Source organism: Pongo pygmaeus, chromosome 1 (assembly GCF_028885625.2).
Source record: "Pongo pygmaeus isolate AG05252 chromosome 1, NHGRI_mPonPyg2-v2.0_pri, whole genome shotgun sequence".
In the NCBI taxonomy this organism is placed as follows: Eukaryota; Metazoa; Chordata; class Mammalia; order Primates; family Hominidae; genus Pongo; species Pongo pygmaeus.
In genome coordinates, this window is record NC_072373.2 from 154,261,550 (window position 1) to 154,283,578 (window position 22,029).

General features: G+C 35.1%; 1 protein-coding gene and 1 long non-coding RNA gene across 6 annotated transcripts in view; one reads left to right on the forward strand and one right to left on the reverse strand.

The window, feature by feature from the left end:
• Positions 1–5,752, reverse strand: part of LOC134738508 (uncharacterized) — a 158,708-nt gene extending 152,956 nt beyond the window's left edge. Inside the window, exons 1-3 of the long non-coding RNA XR_010124233.1 lie at positions 5,647–5,752; positions 4,483–4,530; positions 3,767–3,819 (exon numbers count right to left, since the gene is read on the reverse strand). This is a non-coding gene — a long non-coding RNA (uncharacterized LOC134738508). The remainder of the gene's footprint in view (positions 1–3,766; positions 3,820–4,482; positions 4,531–5,646) is intronic.
• The window catches only part of ASB17 (ankyrin repeat and SOCS box containing 17), a 52,321-nt gene extending 32,810 nt beyond the window's left edge, over positions 1–19,511 (forward strand). For 2 of the 5 annotated variants that reach the window (XM_054448670.2, XM_054448660.2), the window contains 3 exons: positions 5,856–6,372; positions 15,893–16,172; positions 18,518–18,970. In XM_054448670.2, coding sequence (XP_054304645.1) covers positions 5,972–6,372; positions 15,893–16,172; positions 18,518–18,724 — 888 coding nt within the window. In that variant the 5' untranslated portion in view covers positions 5,856–5,971 and the 3' untranslated portion in view covers positions 18,725–18,970. Of the gene's footprint in view, positions 1–5,612; positions 6,373–15,892; positions 16,173–18,517 lie in introns of those variants that run through there. The other 3 variants (XM_054448684.2, XM_054448679.1, XM_054448651.1) reach the window with 3 other exon arrangements.
• Positions 19,512–22,029: the final 2,518 nt, after the last annotated feature.

The window sequence follows — 22,029 nt, forward strand, 5'->3', positions numbered from 1 at the left end:
ATGATTATTCAAATAGAGGGGTAATTTTAACACTTAAAATCATTGATTGATTTAAAATGATTCAAAAAATTAAAAAGAGTAGTACCATATGATCCAGCAGTTCCACTTCTGGGTATTTATATAAAAGAATTGAAAAGAGGATCTCAATGAGATATTTCCACTCCATGTTTGTGGCAGCATTATCTACAATAGTCAAGAGGTGGAAACAACCTAAATATCCACCTACAGATGAATGGATAAAGAAAATGTGCTACATACATACTACAGAATATTATTCAGCCTTATAAAAGAAGTAAATCCTGCCATATGCCACAACATAAAAGAACCTCGAGGGCATTATACTAAGTAATATAAGCCAGTCAGAGAAGAAGAAATGCTGCATGGGGGGAGGTAGCTAAAGCAGTCAAACTCAACGAAGCAGAAAGTAAAATGATGATTGCCAGGGGCTGTGGGGACGGAAGAATGGGGAGTTTCTAATCAATGAGCATACAGTTTTTGTCATGCAAAATGAAAAAGTTCTAGATATTTGCTTACACTGAAAAGTTTGTTAAGGGGGGAGATTTTATGTTATGTGTTTCTTTGATCACAATACAAGATAAGGGGAAAAATGACACCTAAGTGGCCGAGGTGATATTCTCCTGAGGAAGAGAGAAGGTAAGAACCTTACATTCTTACTTGGGTAAAATACCACATGATTTCCACACATAAAGTGAAATCTGGATTTTAACGTACTTCTGATGATATTTTCTACCTTAAATGTGTTTATCTCAAAGAACCTTGCATAGCTCAATAGAAGAGTGACAAACAATAAAAGAATCTGTTAATAGCTTTTAGGTATTCATAATCCTAGGACATCTAGCATGGTGAGACTGTTAAGTATAAATTAAAAAGATTAGACCTTTGATTTTGTTTTTAAAGCGTTATGTTCTTAGGATTTTCTGCAAGTAATCGTATTTCCAATACGCTCATTATGAGTCACCTGTGTGTTTATTTTTAAAATTTAACTGTAATACTAGATATTTTGTGGTTTCTGCCTTTTTTAGCCACAACTGACTAGCCTGAGGGGTAGACATGGTCCCAAGGAAAACTTACATAAAAGTTGGACAAGGCTATGTCTTAAAATAGCCTAACTCAAAAACTGAGTTAAAATTAAGTTTAAAGATTGTGTTATAAATTTGAGTAGATACTGTGAGGTGGAGACAAGTCTACCAGTTGCAGCTCTCTGCAAGCCAAAGTTCTAAGGGAACCAAGATTATGAGTCTAAGTATTTCCTGAGGGTTATCTCAATTCATGAATAGAATAGTAAAAGTCCAGTTTGCCATGTATCTTAAGATATTTTGTAAAGCTGACACTGAGGTATTAAAATATATTCAAGGCATCGTATAATATGTACATGGGCATGGACATGGACACTCTGCCTTTGGAAATACACACTGATCCTACCCATACTTCAAAAATTAGGAAATTCCTCTTCTCTCAAATATATTTTTGCTTTGTATTTTCTTTTAAATACACGAATCAATACTAGAAATGAATGGTATTGAGAATGGCAAAGCCTGGTAAAAGGGCTAATACAGGCTGAGTATCCTGATCCAAAATGCTTGGGACCAGAGTGTTTCAGATTTTGAATTTGTTTCAAATTTTGGAATTTTTGCATACATATACACAATGAGATATCTTGGGAATGAGATTCAAGTTTAAACATGAAATTCATTTATGTTCCATATACATTTTATATATATAGCCTAATGATAAATTTATACAATATTAAAATAATTTTATGCATGAAACGAAGTTTGTGTACATTGAATCATCAGAAAGCAAACATGTCAGGTGTGGAATTTTCCACTTTTGATGTCATATCAGAGCCACAAAAGTTTCAAATCTTGGAGCATTTTGGATTTTGGATTTTCAGATTAGGGATGCTCAATCTGTATAAACTTTATAGAGTAGATAGAATAGAACTTTTACAAGCTTAATTTTATATAATTATGTAACAACTGTACTACTGAATCCATCAAAGTCATTCCTATCTACTGACATTTGTTTTGTAGTTTGCTGAGACTATACAAACATGTCACTCATGTATGACTTACCTATAAATCCCATTTCTGGAGAAAGTGCTTAGCTGGCCAACTTTGTCCTTGGCATCTCTCCTTAGGTAGGTGACTACCTCAGTTGTCTAGTGCTGTTGTGCTACACCTTTTATACTTTCCCAATTCCTAAACCATTGCACTCAGATTTTCCTGATATGCTTCCCTCTTATTAACAAAATGTAGCTGGGCCGAGCCAGGTCATAGGCTTAGGAATATAATAAAAACAAATTTCTTCAAGCATTAGTTAGTAATAATGATTTCAAGTATAACACCTAGGTCTGAAATGCCCTAACCTAAAAGAATAAGTGAGTAGAAATTTCAGGCAGCATTTGGGACCTATACAGCTTTTGGCCTACTTACAACACATAAAGGCCAACATTCAATCTATGTTTAGGTTATGTAATCTTAAGTACTGAAAAGACCAGGTAAGATATTTAGTTGAAACTCATTATTTCTCAATTATTAGCATATAATGTATGAAACATGTATGTAACATTTTTCTTTCTTTAAGTCAGGACATTTATTAAAGCACGGAATATATTTCAGTGCCATTAGATTTCTAATTATTTTACTGAGGGCTTTCTACAAATATGAAATGTATAAGATATACTCTAGCACAGATGTTACAGCTATACCAAAGTTTGAAGGCAGCTGAACGCAAAGAACATGAACTGTGGATTCAGCTTTGGTTCAAATCACTGCCACTCACTAGCTGTATGACCTTGGGCAAGTGGCTTAACCAATCTAAACCTTAGATTCCTCAACCATAAAATGGGTAAAATAAAAAAAAATTATGATGATTAAAAGAGAAAAAAAGCATATAAAGCACTCACCTAGTACAATGTAAGTACTCAAGAACCCAATACATGTTAGCTAGTGTTATTAATTAGTAGGTTGTCTACTATATATATTTTTGATGTTTACATTAGCAGTGAAAATAACTTTAAAAATATATATTTTTTTAAAACAGAGTCTTACTCACTCTGTCACCCGGGCTGGAGTGCAATGGCACGATCTTGGCTCACTGCAACCTCTGCATCCCAGGTTCAAGCAATTCTCCTGCCTCAGCCTCCCAAGTAGCTGGGATTACAGGCATATACCACCACACCCGGCTAATTCTTTTGTATTTTTGATAGAGACAGGGTTTCATCATGTTGGCCAGGCTGTTCTCAAACTGCTGACCTCAAGTTCAAGGCCCGTCTTGACCTCCCAAAATGCTAGGATTACAGGCGTGAGCCACTGTGCCCGGCCAACGTTTTAAAAATTTTAAAGAACTAATGCAGCAACAGCTTTGACTTACTATGTTGTAGTTATTATTTTCAAAGTGAGCATGACTTGTTTCTCATAATCAAAAAATACACACTGATATTCAAATTATCAAGAAAGTACAAAGAAAAATGAGAAAAAAATCACTCAATTTTTCATATCCACAGATTTACATTAGTATTACTTTAATGTATATTCTGAACACTTTTTTCCAAAAGCAGGATTAGCCTACTATCTATCTTCTGCTTTTTGACATATAACTGTAGAGCTCTTGTTTCATAACTGTATTTCATAAACTAGCCATAGAAATGGAAAGGTAGCTCACTTTGGAGAACCAGGGGAGAGTAGAGAGAAAGCCTCTAGCCCTATTCTCTTTGGGTTCAAATTCCAGCTTTATCACTTACTAGACAAATGATCTTGGGCAAGACACTTCAGCTCTACATCTCAGCTTCCTTATCTGTGAAGTAAGAATTAAAGGAGTTAATATATAAAGCACTTAAAACAGTACCTGATATGTAACAAGTAGGACATAGAGTTAGCATGTATGACCATATATGGTCATACAAAGGTAATAATACTACATTGTTATAGAAATAAAAAGTAACTCATAGAGCAAGATATGTGTAATGTTATCTTGTTTGTATAAGAATGACACATTTTTGTCAGATTAGGTATCTATATTCTTTTTAAAAAAAGAAAATTTTATACACACATAAGCAAAAACATTTGAAAGGCTATACATAAAAGTGTTAGTATGATTATCTCAGGGAGGAATTGTTGCTGGCTCTAAAATGTTTCAATTTTTTATAAGTTTTATGTATTGTATTAGGAAATCAGTAAAATAGTTTAATTTAAAAAGTATTTTTGGGGCCAAAAAAAATAAAACAGAAAAAGTGAAAGAAAACGACCAAACTTGGTTTTCAGAAAGATGACAATATGTAGTTAGTTTAATTAGGTTGTCCAGCTGGGAAATGACAGTTTAGAGTTTACAAAATAAAATGCAATATTAGTAGATGTATATTATAGTAAATCTAAAGTAATAATTTTTTCTTACTAAAGAGACATCATTCACATGATTTAAATAAAAATATGCCAAAGGAAAAAGAATATATTTAATTACCTTTAAAAACGCTAACACATACACCCAAGGTTGTTAAGACTGATCACTCTGTGAATGGTATAAAAAGGTGGCTGAAACAATAACTACAGAATAATGATAAAAACAACCATAACATCTTTCCCCTTTATTGTAGTGGGGCAAGGACACCATATCAAGCTTGAAGTACCTTTAACGCCCAAATTGTATACATTCTGCCTGGTTTACAGAGGAATAATTTCTGTAAAATTTAAAATTCTAAAAAAAGGTTGGATGCGATGGCTCATGCCTGAAATCTCAACACTTTGGGAGGCCAAGGCAGGCAGATGACAAGGTCAGGAGTTCGAGGCCAGCCTGGCCAATATGGTGAAACCCCATCTCTACTAAAATACAAAAATTATCCGGGCGTGGTGGTGCGCACCTGTAATCCCAGCTACTCAGGAGGCTGAGGCAGGAGAATTGCTTGAATCTGGGAGGCGGAGGTTGTAGTAAGCCGAGATTGCACCATTGCACTCCAGCCAAGGCAAGAGTGAGACACCGTCTCAACGACAAAAATCTAAAACAAAGTCTTTAAATTTTGGTTAATATTGTATGACATTCTTTCTCTTTGGGAATGAATATATTGGCAAGTTACTTAACCTATGTAAGCCTCAGTCAGGCACAGTGCCTCAAGCCTGTAATCCTAGCACTTTGGGAGGCTGAGGCAGGGAGATCACTTGAGCTTGGGAGTTCAAGACCAGCCTGGCCAACATGGCATAACTCTGTTTCTACAAAAAACACAAAAATTAGCCGGGCATGGCGGTGCATGCCTGTAGTCCCAGTTGTTTGGGAAGCTGAGGTGAGAGAAGGCTTGAGCCCAGGAGGTCAAGGCTGCACTGAGCCATAATCGTACCACTGCACTCCAGCCTGGGTGACAGGGTGAGACCCTGTCTCAAAAAACAAAAAACAACAAAAAACTTATCTGTGTAAGCCTCAATTTCCTCAACTATAAGATAGGGGAAATAATCGATGAGGATTAAGTGAGAGCATACAGTATTCATGCAGAACATGAGAACAACACTTGAATTTATTCACTCTAGCAATCATTGTCTGCTTACATAATAGCCTACAAGGGATAATCAATCTGTTTATTACTATTATTTAGTCTACTGAAGAAACATGCAGAACTTGAGAGACCAGGCAGACTACCTTGAACTGAATTCTTAAAAAATTAAATATATTGTATCTTAGCTTTCACGTATGCCATTTCTGTCCAATATGTCTCTTTCAAATGTCACCAGTTACATACAATATCCCCTCTGACCTATGCTGGTGACCTCTACCTATTGTGGAGGAATCTCCACCTATTGTGATGTCATCCAGTACTTTATGGTAATATTTATTTTTTCTGGTTACAGTTTAAAGGGCACTTCTGTTTGTGGAGTAAAGCCTGCCACATTGTCAAAATATGTAACTGGAGGATTACAGTATGCTTATCTCTGATTTTATTTCTACACTGCTGCTATAAGTAACAATGAGTAAATCTACTAAATTATGTCGTAAGACTTCTTGTCCAAGAAGCAATATATTCTGCAATCTCCTTGACAAAATTGTTAAAAGACCCTCCCTACAGTTTTTGGGTCAGTGGGGATATCACTGTTACGAACCAAGGATTTACAGATCACTGGCAAAAATTCTGAGGTATGTGGACTTGGATGGTTTTGACGCACTACTCACAGATTACATTGCATTTGTGGAAAAATCAGGATACCGTTTTGAAGTAAGTTTTAACCTCGACTTTACTGAAATATGTGTGAATACAATTCTGTACTGGGTTTTTGCCAGAAAAGGTAATCCTGACTTTGTGGAATTGCTTCTCAAGAAGACAAAAGACTATGTTCAAGACAGAAGTTGTAACCTGGCACTGATATGGAGGTAATAATTTCATATGTTTTCACTATAGAACAAGAAAATTTATCTTTAGGAGAGTAGAGTGCTTCTTTTTTCTAAAATTAACATGTATAGTGGCTATATGTGAAGTAAGGAATGCTCACCTAATTGCTTGACCAGTTGTTCACTCCTTCACTCTTTTATTATGTATTCCACTTTTATTTATATGTAAATTATTATGTACCAATAAATCATTAGTGATTCTGCTCTACACAGCTTACATGTTAGTGCTAAACAACATGTTTCTCTAACTAAACAAAGACACTATGTTGTGTAATACTATGATCTCCTATTTCTGAGAATCCTAAGGTTTTATATTTATATATGTTTATAAGCTGACTTTCAAAGTACAATTGGGAATATGCACACATCTTCACATAGTAATACTTATTAAACACAATAGTTCCCTATTTGTGTGTTAAACATTGATAAATTGGACTCCAAATTCTCCAAATTTGAGCACAATGAAGGTCAAGTACCTGATGCTATCGATAATAGAACCAAATTTTTATAGTGTTCACATGTCAATCTACCTAACGCATACTACTGAGGATCTTATGAAAATAAAATCTCCAACGTATCCTCTTTGTAGAGCCCATAATGTAGATTTTAAAGTTACCTAGTTTGCACTAACTTTAATTTATTCTTTGCTTTTAGATATTCGTCTGAATAAAACATTCATGTGTTCATTCATTCAACAAAATATTTATTAATCACATTACTATGTATGCAAGTCTGTACTAGGTGCAATATAAATGCATGTATGCAATGAAAAACAAAATGGACAAGATCAGTTAGAGACTAAACCAATTTAGTTTCTGCCTAAAGCAGAGTTTTTTCTTGATTGTGCATCCTATGGTATTGGAGAACCACTGGATTTCATTACTTAATGATTACTAAAGTACATGAACTGATAGCTGTAGTTTGGAAACAACAATAAACAAAACTACCAAATAGTACTTTGTGTTTTAAGTAACCATTATATTTGTAACTACAGCAGAGATCAGCAAATCTTCTAAAGCTGACTGTCACTAGCTGGGCTACATAGTGCCTGTCTATAGCCCTGGAAGGTCCATGGGAAAGAAAAATTGAGTCAAACAGAGGGAGAGATAATAAATTTTTAAAAATTAAAAATGGAAGCAGAGAGGAGAAAGCTGGAAGGAAAATGAAACAAAGAGAAACACAGTGGAACATGACAGGGTGCCATTAACAACTGTCTTAAGACAGGTTTAAAATTAATAAATTTCAACTTAGATGCATCCACAAGGTAAAACCCATTACAGGCCAGTTCTACTGATTGCAACATCATTTGGACCTCTCAGAATCATAGAATTTTAAATTTGTGTGGAGCCTAAGAATTCATTAGCAGACCTTTACCCTGGACAGCAACTGGTTGATGCTCACTGGTCTCTTCTTAAACAATTCTAGTAGTAGTGAGTTAACTATTTCCTTAGGTAAACCGTTTCTTTGCCTTGGGGTCCTTGTTTTTCCTAGTGTTTTTTATATATATATATATTTATATTTACATATATTTATATTTATATATAGTTATATATATACATGTTATATATAGTTATATATGTTTTATATATAACTAAATATAAATATAACTAGTTATATAAATATATAAATATAACTAGTCATATAATAGTTACATAACTAAATAAATATAACTAGTTATATATAACTAAATATTTGAATATATATAATATATAAATATAGTCACATGACTTTAAATATGATGTATATGCCAATGACTCTCAAATCTTTATCCCCAGTGTTGACTTTGCCTCTGAGCTCTGAACTCTTTCTATATTTAGTTAATTGACATTGCCACATGGCATCTCAAACTGAATAGAAACAAATCAGAATACTGATCTAACTCACCCCCGTCTCTGCCAACCTTCTCCTTCCCCAGATTTCCTCCCAACCCCCGATTAACAGCACCTGTTTCTCTACCATGTGGCTCAAGGCAGAAATCTAGGATTTATTCTTGATTCTTTCCTTTGCTTCAACACATCAGTAAGTCCTGTTATCTCCAAAACATATCCCAATCATTTCTATTTCTTTTCATCTCCTTCATCTGTTCCGTTTCAAATCTAGGTGAACTCACCATCACCTCTTGCATAGAAAACTGCAATAGACTCTTAAAGAGTCATCCAGCTTCCACTCTTCCCTCTCAACTCCTATAATCTGTTATTGACTCAGAAGCCTGAGTGACCTTTTAAAAATACAAAATGGCTCATATCAACCATAGTTAAAATCCTCCAGTTTTTCCACTACAGTGATTTTATACAAGGGGTATAAAATTCAAACAATACCCCTTTTTTAAAAACCCTACATGAAGCCGGGCGCGGTGGCTCACGCCTGTAATCCCAGCACTTTGGGAGGCTGAGGCGAGCAGATCATGAGGTCAGGAGATCGAGACCACGGTGAAACCCCGTCTCTACTAAAAATACAAAAGAAAAATTAGCTGGGCGCAGTGGCGGGCGCCTGTAGTCCCAGCTACTTGGAAGGCTGAGGCAGGAGAATGGCGTGAACCTGGAAGGCAGAGCTTGCAGTGAGCCGAGGTCGCGCCACTGCACTCCAGCCTCGGTGACAGAGCGAGACTCCGTCTCAAAAGAAAAAAAAAAAAATAAATAAATAAATAAATAAATAAATAAATAAATAAAAATAAAAATCCTACATGAAAGATCCCTCTGTATTTCTCCCAAGCCCCATCTTGCATTACTCTCCCTTTTGAACACTATATTCCAGCCACAAAGACCTTTCTGTTTCTTGAACATCTTCAAGTTCATTCCTGCCATAAGGCCTCATAATACTGTTCCCTCTGCCTGAAAATTTATTCACTTGGACCTTCCTCCTCATCAGCTAGGTCACAGTATAAATACCATCTTCTCAAAGAGGCCTTTCCTACTCACACAATCTAAAGAAGCCACTCACAGTCTTTACAGTATTTTACTTTAATTCCCTGCACCTGCTGATCACTGACCTGTTTATTTACTGTTGTTCCTTTTTCATTGGTTTGCTCACTATCTATCCTCACGGATAGTGTAGAACTATGTCAGATACATAGCAACTGCTCAATCAAGATTCTGTTGAATGAGTAAGTGAATTTTGAAGCAGCTTTATTTGATTCTTCTTTCCTGTACTGCACTGAAGTCTTGCATTTCTCCAACCCTGCCCAAGCAGCTATAAAGATCAGTCTGCTAACTCTCTTTTCTACAAGAAAACTTCTCAAGTATTTGAACACATCTATTATGTCCTCATAATGAATACCCCAAATTTCCTATTATCTGTTGTTCTTTACTTCGACAACATCATTCTTTGGTCATCCTCCCTTGTTTACACTCTAATTTGATAATTTCCCTATTATATCTCCCTGGAGGAGAGGAGATAGAATTAACAAGGGGAAGAAACCTAAGTTTGTTCATTTTCACCACAAATCTGCAAAAAACATCTAAATGCCACAGTGTGACAGATTGTAGGTGGCTAAAGGGAGATGTCATTCCATTCAAATAACAATAATAAATATTAAGCATTTTCTAAGTGCCAGACATTACGTTATTTATTGGGGATACAAAGACAAAGTAGACATATTTCCTGATTTTAGAGAGCTCATATACTAGTAAGTGAGTCATAAATGTAAACAGCAATTATAGCCACACTCTAGGTACAAAAATAGAAGCATGTACAGGCAGAGAGAGCAGAGAAGAAAATTGTTAACACCATTAGGGAGGAGTAGGTATCTGAGAAGGCTCAGTAGAATAGGTGATGTCTTAAACTTATTTTTAAAAGATAACAAAGAGTTTCTTCTTTCTTTCCCTTGAAGACATGTAATCTAGATAGAAGGAGGATGACTGAAACTAAGGGCGATACAAACAACATCGTTGTATCCAATGACTACAAGCAGTTTAGTAATAGCTAGAGAGTGAGATAGGAATCATGTAGTAAGAGAAATGAAGACTGGAATTGAAAGAATGAAGGACTTTGTAGGCCAGAGTGAGGAACATGAAATTTACACCATGGGTAATGCCTGGCCAGTGAAGGTCAACTTGTAGAATTAAAAAGATTCATCTGCCCCATTTGAAGACTGGATTTTGGGAAAACAGGCTGCAGCTAGGGCAGGGAAACCAATTAGACTACTCAAGCACTCCAAGTACAATGTTCCATGTGGGAAGAGTTGGGGGGAAAGTGATCTAATTTTTTAAAGGGGGGTGGTTAGAGCAGATCCCTGAGGCTGAATTTGCATAGCATGCACAGTATATGTACTTAGTTTACATGTGTATTTATAATGGTTTTGAGGGGAGAACTAATTCTCCTCTACCAACATTCCTCCCAACCTCTGGTCGCCCTTTGATACTACAACTGTCCAGGTAAATTATGAGAACTTAAACTAAAACAGTAGCAGTGGGAGAAAGGAGAGAGATTTTTAGACAGAATTACAAGACACAGTAAGTGATCAGAATTGGAGGATCTAAGAGAAGAAAGAGTTAATCTTCAGATTTCTAAATTTTGAGAGTGCTTCAAAGTTGTATTAGTTTCCTGTTGCTGCTGCAACAAATTGCCACAAACTTAGTGGCTTAAAACAACACAAATTTATAGTTTAGTTCTTATAGTTCTGGAGTTCAAAAGTCCAAAATGAATCTTATAGAGCTAAATCAAATTGTTAGTAGGTCCAGTCCCTTATGGAGGCTCTAGGGAAGAATCTGTTTTCTTGCTTTGCCAGCTTTCAGAGGCCATCTACGTTCCTTGGCTGATAGCCTCTTCATCTTCAAAGCTAGCACTGTAATCATATCTTATTCATTGACTCTGCTTCCAACATTCTCTGCACTTATAAGGACTCTTGCAATTATACTGGGCACACCTAGTTGATTTCCCACCTCAAGATCTTAATCATATCTGCAAAATCCTATTTGCCATACTGAGGGGCCATTATTCAGCCCACCAAAATGGTCATACCACAAACTTATCGAGATAAAATATTTTAAAAAACCTATAAAATCAGTTGTGGACATATGAGTTTGCACTGCCTAATGGATATTGAGTTAGAGATGTACAGTACATGGCTAGATAAACAGTGCCGTCCTTAATGTTTCTCTTATATCTCACATCTATGTTGGGATATCTGTTGGTTCTACCTGCAAATAATATACAGCATCTGGCTGTCTCCACTACTATGTTCCAAGCTAAGTGATTTCCTTCCTTCTGTAACAAATTCTCAACAAAGGGCAGATCACATTACTCTTCTACTCAAAACCTCCAATGGCTTGTCCTTTTGGTTTAGAGTAAAAGGTGAAGTTCTTACAGTGATCCATAAGACTCTAAATAACATGGTATCCCATTACCTCTATCCTCTTTCAGCTGCACTTGTTCCCTTATTCCTCCTTCATCACTCCAGGCACAGTCTCCTGCCATAGGGCCCTGAAATATCCAAATGGTTAACTTCCGCACCTCCTTCTGGTCTTTGTTCAAATGTTGTCTTCCAATAATGTACTCTTCCATCATCTTATTTAATATTTAAAAATGCCCTGACGTACCAGCCCACAGCATATCCATACTTCTTATTCTGCTCTACTTATTCTTTTTTCCAAGCACTCATCACCTTCTAACATAAAATTTAGTTGTTTACTATGTTCATCCTATATTGTTGTTAATCATTCACTATAATATAAGCAAGATTGTAGGGATCTTTGTTTTGTTTCCTGATATATCCCAAGCACCTAAAACAGTTCCTGGCATATAGTATGCATTCAATATTTGTTGAAATAAATAAATGGACAGGAATTGAAGTTATGATCATAAATGAAATTGCCTGGGAATAGTCGAATAAAATTGGTCTAAAGGCCATGCACACTTACTTAGATGTTGAGGGCAGAGGAAGAGGAGCCAGTGAAAGACAGTTGAGGAGAAATAGCCAAAGAGATAAATGGATAACTTGGAAAGACTAGCCCAACTGAGTAAAAGGAAAACATAGTTTTAAGAAAGTCAACTGTGTGAAATATCACACATGTAAAATTATTCTGGGGAAGCATCTATCAAATTTTTCAGCTAGAATTTGAAGGAGAATGAGAAGGGAAAAAAATTAGAAATAATTATAGCTAAAAAAACTGAATCATTCTCTGCATGTCTATATGGAAATATTATGCCCCATTTCATAAGCATTATGACAGGTTTTCAGATACCAAGAGTTCAGTTCATTAACCTCACATTTAAAAACTAATTCTTGCTTTGCTTGCTGCACTTCATCCATATAAGTACTGCTATAATTAACTGTCAGTACAGATTAAGAAAATTCTGGTTTACAGTAACATACTCTTTAAACATGAGGATTAATCATATGTCATTTGGGTACAGATTAGACTTTTAAATCTCATTTTAAACCTATTTGAGTTTTAGTCATGTTTTCAACATTTTTCAGTATTCATTCAGTATCTTCTAAAGGTAATGTCAATCTTAATATCTTAGAATCAACTAACATCTCTAAATCTTAATAATGACCATTTATGGTATATTTTGCCCCCCTGAGTCTCCAGAATTCCCATACTTACAAGGTTCTTAAGTCAAATATTTTCTTAAGAACAAGCAAGATGAGTACATTAAATTGCCTTTGAAAAGTTTAAGTGATTACACATCAACAAAAATCTTGTTAGGCCTGAAAGCTACAGGATAAATTCAAGGAATTTTTTACTATCACATATATATAGTCAAAATTTTCAGTAAAAAAAAGTTCAAATAACAAATATTTGAGTGCGTAATATGGGCCAAACATTGTTCTAGGCACTTAAATATGTAGTAGTGAACTAAGATGAAATTACTGTCTTTCAGGAGCTTCCACCTTTGTAGATTGTTTTGCTTATCCATTTATTTTGAAGAAGAGAAAATGAAAGTTTAGAGGTGTTAAATAAGTTTTCCAAAAGATACAAATTTAATGTAGGTAGGTACAAAGTGCCCTGAGGAGTATGAGATATATCAGGGTAATCAAAGAAGACTTCACAAAACAGTTTATTAGACAAGGTCTCACAAAGATGAGTTAGACTTATTGCAGAATTGAAAAAAAAGAAAAAGGCAGGGGAGAAGAACATATACAAAGTAAAGAAATGGGAAAGACCTGGATGCAGTGGCGGTTTGGGAAACTGCATACCAATGACAGGTAATGTAGAAAGATAAGTAGTTTAGAAGTTCTCCATGCGTTGGAAGTATTTGTAAAAAAGATAAGATGCCCAGGACATTATTGGTCTGGAGATGATTCCAGGACAGAGACAGGAAATAATACATATCCATATTCATATATATATATACATACATATATATCCTTTCTCTTTCTATATGTGTATGTGTGTGTGTATATATATACATATAGGTATGTATAGTGCCAGTGACAGAGTTATGACAAAAACCTACATCTTGATTTCTAAAATGCTACTTTGCACTACAATTCATTATTTTTTAAATTAGAAAATCCTGGCATTTCAGAGTTTGGTGAAGCTTTGCAGATAAACTAGTTGGTCCAGTGACTTCCCAACTATACTTTTTGGAGACCTGAACAAGGATCCAGTAGGGGGTAAGGGCTCTAGGACTTCAACCAGAAAAATTCTTTTTTCTTAGTTTTGTCAGAGTCTTCAAAAACAGTTTGAAAAAAACTCATCTATTACAACACATTTATCGTCTATAGCTAGTTCTGCTATAGCGATCCTCCAATGCTGGTTTATGCTTGTGCCTAAAACATTCTTTCAAATCTTTTTATTGGAAAACATCTACTAATCTGTCAAATCTTAGTTTCTGGATAACCTATAGGAAATGACAATTTCATATAGAGTTAAGTACCCCTCCTCAGTGCTTCTATAGTATTGTATTGTATTTATACAATTTCTTGTGTTTTCCTTACTAGATTATAATAGACAAGAACTATATCTTTCATCTCTGTGTATCTACTCCTCCGTACACTCTAGGCAAGCAAGTGTTAAATAAATTAGGTAATGAAGGAATAAGCAGATGAGTACATAAATGCTTGTGGAAACAGATGTAAAGAAGCCAACTTGCCCAAGATCACACAGCCAATTCAAAGAGCTAAAACTTAGAACCTAGAACACTTGTCTCTATTGTTTATACCATTATACCATGCTGTCTCTCATTTTACCTAAGTACTATATATGCAGTCTTAAAGTTCACCCTTTTGCATAAGACTTTCCTTGCTCTGAGTAGTTGCCTAAAACCAGTATTTATACTTTGTTTGCTGTCCTGCAGTATTTTATTCGGCCAGTCAAGAGAATTCCACAGACAAAAATCATTAATAAAATTTCTCTTTCATTAGCCTAAAAACCATATTACTTGGCAAAATTATGGCTTGCTAATATAAAATCCCCTGTGGTCAAGGACACTACAACAATATTTACTCTGACCAAAATAACAGCATAAAAGTCTATTAAATGAAACAACTGCAAGAAGTATATACCATTTAAAAAAATAAAGTTTTCATTTCTGTCATAAGGGAAGAGAAATTTTCAAGTCTAGCCATCATGTGACACTCTAGGGAAAACAAGATTTCCCTAGATTTCAAAATTTTACTCAAGAAGAAAAATTCTGCCCTTGAGGGACCTGATATGGTTCTCACTATAATTTACATTTCCTAAGCCCAACCAACTCTAATTTTATTAAAGTGAAAAACATCGAATTAAGCTAGTTGTATTTATTTCTTTCCTAATCTCCAAACTCAATTCAAGCTCATGTCTGGTACATGATCAAGAAGAACAAAAACAAAAAGATATGCAAATGATCACATAATCCTTTCTATTATAAAGTTAAATCAAAAAGTTCTGTCCTCCTTTTCCATTTTATTTTTTCCAGAGCTACGTCAGTTTTGTAATACTGTCCTAAGCAGTACAGATTTCTCAACTAGAATTGCTATGACTAAAAGTAAACACTTTACATATATTATAAATTGGTTTTTTTATTTTTACAACGTAAATAGGGTTTAAATGTTTGGTAGGAGTTTTCTTTTAACCTTCAGTTTAGTCTAGATTCATAGAGTGGAAAACCCCTTTTAAGAAATATATAGGCTGGGTGCAGTGGCTCACGCCTGTAATCCCAGAACTCTGGCAGGCTGAGGCAGGCGGATCACCTGAGGTTGGGAGTTTGAGATCAGACTGACCAACATGGAGAAACCCCTTCTCTACTAAAAATACAAAATTAGCCAGGTGTGGTGGCACATGCCTGTAATCCCAGCTACTCAGGAGGCTGAGGCAGGAGAATCACTTGAACCCAGGAGGCAGAGGTCGCGGTGAGTGGAGATCATGCCATTGCACTCCAGCCTGAGCAACAAGAGGGAAACCCCATCTCAAAAAAAAAAAAAAAAAAAAAAAAAAAAAAAGAAACATACAAAGATAAAGTTACATTTAAGACATTTAACATTTAAACTATTATTTTCCCATTACTAGCAAGATAAAGTGTTTGTCACATTTCTTAATTCTATATCCAATGAGTTTTTGTTTTGTTTAATTCACAGAACTTTCACACCAGTATACTGTCCAAGCCCATTAAGTGGCATCACACCTCTCTTTTATGTAGCTCAGACAAGACAGTCTAATATCTTCAAAATACTACTACAATATGGAATCTTAGAAAGAGAAAAAAACCCTATCAACATTGTCTTAACAATAGTACTCTACCCTTCGAGAGTAAGAGTAATGGTTGATCGTGAATTGGCTGACATCCATGAAGATGCCAAAACATGTTTGGTACTATGTTCCAGAGTGCTTTCTGTCATTTCAGTCAAGGAAATAAAGGTAAGAAAACTACTTTAAAAAAAATGGGCTCAAATATTAGTGAATCTTAAGATTCAACTGTAAAGGAAAGAATATAGTTAATTTTTAATTTATAGAATATATCCAGTGACAGATCATTGAGTATATGCCTATTAATAAAAATAATAGGGAAAATCTCAAACAGTCTTTTACTTCTTGTGTTTTTAGAAATATGAAAGAATTTTAAGTTATATGTATAGTTCATTTTAGTATTAAGTAGATATATATTTTATCCTAAGTCTATTTTTAAAACTTTAAGATGTCTCTGTCCTTTAAAAACAAAATCAAAAAATTTAACAGACTTCCTTTCCAAAAGAATATTTCAAAATGAGGGTTACATTTCTCCCCACAAACACAATCATATGTCAAAAAACAGATTTTTTCCATTCAAGTTCTCAAAGCAACGTCAAGCATTATGAAAATATAAATAAACGCTTAAAATATTTGTTCAAGTGAAAATATCTATCCCTCAGAAATGTGGAGACCTTCTTAATAAAGTTTCTGGAATAAATCAAATTTAGAGAAAACAATTAAGAGCATATAGGGTACCCTGTCAAAATGAACTGCAAGTGTCAGCATCAAATTGAATCATGCCCATTAGTGGCAACAAATAAGTCCGTTTAATACAGAGAAAGCTACCCCTATAATTTAAACCAATCAAATTAACAAGGAATCCAGTAGTTCCCCTAATCTTTAAGGCTGTGACTTCAGAAATAAACTCATAAGAAATATAACTTTACTGTTTTTTTTCTTTAATGCCTCAGCAGTGAATATGAGTGCCTGAGCCAACTGTAAGCAAAGCAAATTTATCAAATTATTTTGGCAGCCCATTTTTAAAACAAAAATTTTTTTTTGCATTTTCAGAATCTTGCTTGTCCTTGGTCCAGTATTAATTCTGCATAATTGTTACAGAACATATCAATTCTCAACCAGTTCCATGAATGCTATTCCTGAGATACAACACTAGTAGAAAAGCACTAGGACAGGCCGGGCGCAGTGGCTCATGCCTGTAATCCCAGCACTTTGGGAGGCCGAGGCAGGCGGATTACGAGGTCAGGAGATCGAGACCATCCTGGCTAACACGGTGAAACCCCATCTCTACTAAAAATACAAAAAATTAGCTGGGCGCGGTGGTGGGAACCTGTAGTCCCAGCTACTCGGGAGGCTGAGGCAGGAGAATGGCGTGAACCCAGGAGGTGGAGCTTGCAGTGAGCTGAGAAAAGAGCGAGACTCCGTCTCCAAAAAAAAAAAAAAAAAAGAAAGAAAAAGAAAAGCACAAGGACAGAGTGAGTTGACCAAAATCATCTGCCTAAGTGGCAAAAAATTTATAGCTGGGTTCCAATCAATTGCAGCTTAATAAAGTAAAATAGCATTGAACAGGAAGATAAAGAATAGTATTAAAACTGCTTAAAGAACACTTTAAATACCTCTGTTCGGCATTTCTACACTTCCCAGTAGTTTTCCCTATCGCAGCACATATATTTTATTGTAAATATATGTTTAGATATTTCTACCTCTACACCATGAGTCTTGTAAGCACAGAGGCTGTGTCTATTTTACCTACCCTAGCAAATTATCCCAAGCACCTATCACAATGCTAAGCATATATTCTTTAATAGTTAAATAATTGAATAATGAATGCATTATATATGTAATAGATAAACAATAGTATCATGTAGCCTGTGGAGTATATGTTCTAGTGGAGAATATTTCTGTAATACAGCAATGTTTTTTCCTCCCAAGTCAATCTATTAACATTTGACCCGTAAGATTAAATATTTTAAAAGATGCCTTTCTAAACCTTTAAAAGACATCTTTTCATTTGGACAGGCCTCCTGTCAGGCCTGCTTGTGTATGAAGCTTTACTCTACAATGGTTGATAACACCTGGGAAACTTTTAGGACTTAGGTTGTCTCTGTCTAACCCCAGACCAGTTGAATCAGAATTTGTGGAGTAGGGTCTGAGCACTGGTATTTTTTACAGTCTCTCAGATAATTCTATACGGCTAAGTTGACCGTAACTACTCTTCAGGAAGAAGTTGATAAAATAAAAGTACAATCCAACTAAAATTAAAAACTTGTTCGGATTCATAGTTGTAAAAAAATGTTGCCTTGTGTCCTTAGACATATAGATTATTTGAAGTTTATCCTTGTGAAAAAAAGGGAATAAAATAATTGCCTCAAGTAAAAATGCTTTGGAAAAAAGTTATAAGGGTTTTATAAGTTTATGGTCTATTTTCTAAATTTAAATTAAAAATAAGTTTTAATAATTTGGACTAATCCAGATTACAAAACATTACAAAAGTAAAATATTTTGCTTTTCTTCAGACACAGCTTAGTTTAGGAAGACGTCCAATTATTTCAAATTGGTTTGATTACATTCCTTCAACAAGATACAAAGATCCATGTGAACTATTACATCTTTGCAGACTAACCATCAGGAATCAACTATTAACCAACAATGTGCTCCCAGATGGAATATTTTCACTTCTAATTCCTGCTCGTCTACAAAACTATCTGAATTTAGAAATCTAACATACGTCAATGTCCTAAGTTCCTTAACAATGCTTACCAATGTATGGCTTAGAAGTTAATAAAAATTAACTTCATGTAAGTTTTTATTGCATTAAACATTCATTTAGAAAATATATTTTCACACAACATCTTAATTGGATCACTTTTTAATCAATACATGACTCTGCCCATTACCTTCTATACAATGGAATAAATTATATGCATTTTACACAAAGAGAAATAAACTATTTTCATCCAAATTACATCAAAATGAAAATATCAGTTCAATCTGTATGTTCTTTCATCACGAAGAAACTTATCTAAAAAAATAGAGTTTTCTCAGACAATTTTTTGGCTATTTTCTAAGTACTAGACTTTTTTCTCTATAACTATATGCAAACATGAGACTTGGAAGACAGTTCTCTATGGATCTCTCTCATGTTTTTCCTGTCAGGAGCAGAGGCACTAATTTCCATTTATTATGGGCTAGCTTTTCAAGAAGTTTGTATAGTGAGCAGTTTGGGAGATAGAGATAGTGTCTTCCTTTGGAGCAGAAAGCAGGTTTGTTTATTGTTTAGTATAAAAAAGTAATGTCTTTCTCAGGCAAAGGTTGAGCAAGTTTGCTTGAAACTCACTACAAAAGATTGGAATTTCCCAAGCTCAGAGCTCCTCAGCTGTGACACAAATCTACTGTGTCTACATCTACTTGGACCACTCCATATCTTGGAGGGTGGATCTAAGTGGAATCGACACAAGCATGAATCTTATGCTACTTGCTAATGCCATTAGTAATAAAGTCCTTTGTTTCTAACCCAGGAGTCTCTTGTCTTCTGACAGTAAGCATGAAGCTATGGCAGGCTAAACTGCTTGCTTGCAATTAGGGTAAAAATGTCAGACTCTTCACAGTTTTTGACAATGAGCACCTGTTCCCACCTTATCACTATATATTTTAGGGCCTGTCTTAGTAAATTATGGCAGACAGTAGCAGTTTCCACTGTCCACTCACAGTCTGAGTACTATCAAAGTGTGACAATTCATAGAAAGAGTGTTCACTCTGGTTCTGTACTAACATAAACTGTGTGAATATTATTATTACAGTGTCTAAAGAACAGAATGTAAATAGTAAAGTAGCAAAGACATGGAGCAATATAACCAGATTACTTGCTTTTTCTTTCCCTCTACTTTCATTTAGGTGAAGTAAAAATACATTATAGGATTGAATTATAGAAATGTTTACTTATACACTTTATTAAAATGTTTAATTATAACTCAGCATATTTTAAGCTCATAAATATACAAGTACATATTATAGACAGGCTATTCATATGAATATTTCCTTTACTAGAAACATGTAAATAGTTGTATATTTTGGTAAAAATAAGTTAATATAAAGAAAGCCTAAAAGCTACCTTTAGTCTAGCACATAAAGGAACACTAGATTGGTGATCCAGATGAAGTGACTTGTCTGGCCAAATACCTCAGCAAATCTTTTGACATTTATTCTCTAATTTTCATCCTTTTCTTCCATCATTCTCTCCACATGTCTTCGACTCTAAGAAAGATTAACAAATTTGGTCTAGTCTTCACTTTTATTGACTGTGGCTCATACCTATTCTAAAGGGTGGGCAAAAAGCAGCATCTAAGTTTCAGGAACTTCTTCCTACTGGAATTCTGATTACTTCCGTATTTCTCAACATGATAAATCCATCACCACCCAGAATCTTACTGAACTCTTCCCTTCTGTATTAGTTTCCTAGAGTTGCCATAACAAAGTGCCACACACTGGGTACATTATTTCTCATCTCACAGTTGTGAATCCTATGAGTCCAAAATCAAGGTGTCACTAGGGCCCTCCTCCCTCTGAAGCTTTTACAAGAATTCTTCCTTACCTCGTTCTAGCTTCTGGTGGTTTCCCTTCCTTGGCTTGTAGCTGCACTACTTCAATCCTTTGTCTTCATATAGTGTTCCCCTCTGTCTTCATGTGGTCTTATAAAGACAGCTGTCATATCTTATCTGATTACATTTGCAGTAATCTTACTTCCAAACAACATCACATTCTGAAGTACTGAGGGTTAGCACTCGAACATATCTTTTTTGTTGTTTTCACATTTAAAACATGTTTTGTCTTTTTTTTTTTAAGTTCAGGGGTACATGTCCAAGATGTGCAGGTTTGTTACACAGATAAATGTGTGCCATGGTGGTTTGCTGCACAGGTCATCCCATCACCTAGGTATTAAGACCAGCATCCATTAGCTGTTCTTCCTGATGCTCTCCCTCTTCCATCTCCACCCTCTGCCAGGCCCTGGTGTGTGTTGTTCCCCTCCATGTGTCCATGTGTTCTCATCATTTAGCTCCCACTATAAGTGAGAACATGCGGTGTTTGGTTTTCTGTTCCTGCATTAATTTGCTGAGGATAATGACCTCCAGCTCCAACCATATTCCCTCAAAAGACATGATATCTTTCAAATCAATGTCTTCTCTCCCTCATCAGTCACTCTGCCCACTCAACTCTTCTCTCCTCCCACAAGCATCTGTCCTGTTCCCATCATTTCTACCTTTAACCCTCATCAACTCTACTAAAATAGTCTCTTAAACTATTTGGTCTCCTTGACTCTGGTTTCAACTGCCCATTTCAAAATCATTCATGCTAACACCCAGATGATCTTATTAAGATGCAAATCTAATTATGTTATACCACCATCACTACTACCACCATCCCTTGCCAATCCCCCAAGGGCAAACATGCCTTAAAACTCTACAGTGGTTTATAGGAGAAATTGATAGAAAGCACCTAGCTTCACTCTCTCAGATGCACTCTATCCTCCAGCTAAACTAAGCTGCTTACTGCTTCATATATCTTTACTTACACATATGCTGATCTATCTAAAATGCCTTTTCCTTCCTAAAAACCCAATATATTTTATCCTCTAAATTCCCTTTGACCGACAAAGGTTACATACGCTTGGTTCCACTGCCTTAAACATTCCTCTATTATGGCACTTATCACATGGTGCTCCAATCCTAATATATGTGCTTTTTTCTCTTTATTACACCCAAGGTTCTCAAGTCAAATGCCCTATCTCTTGTACCTCTAACACCTAATATGTTGCCTGGTCCATAGAAAATATTTATTGAATTAGATTTGTTTTATAGCTTTCTAAAAGTAATACTTACTCTAAAACTTTTGCTTGAAGGAACAGATTTTAAAATGTGCTATCAGAGAGGCTAAAAGCAATTAAAAAATAGAAAAAAGAGAAATAAAACATCACTTCTGGCTAAAAAAATTATCAGAATAGCTTTAAAATTTGTTTAAAAAGCATTACTCA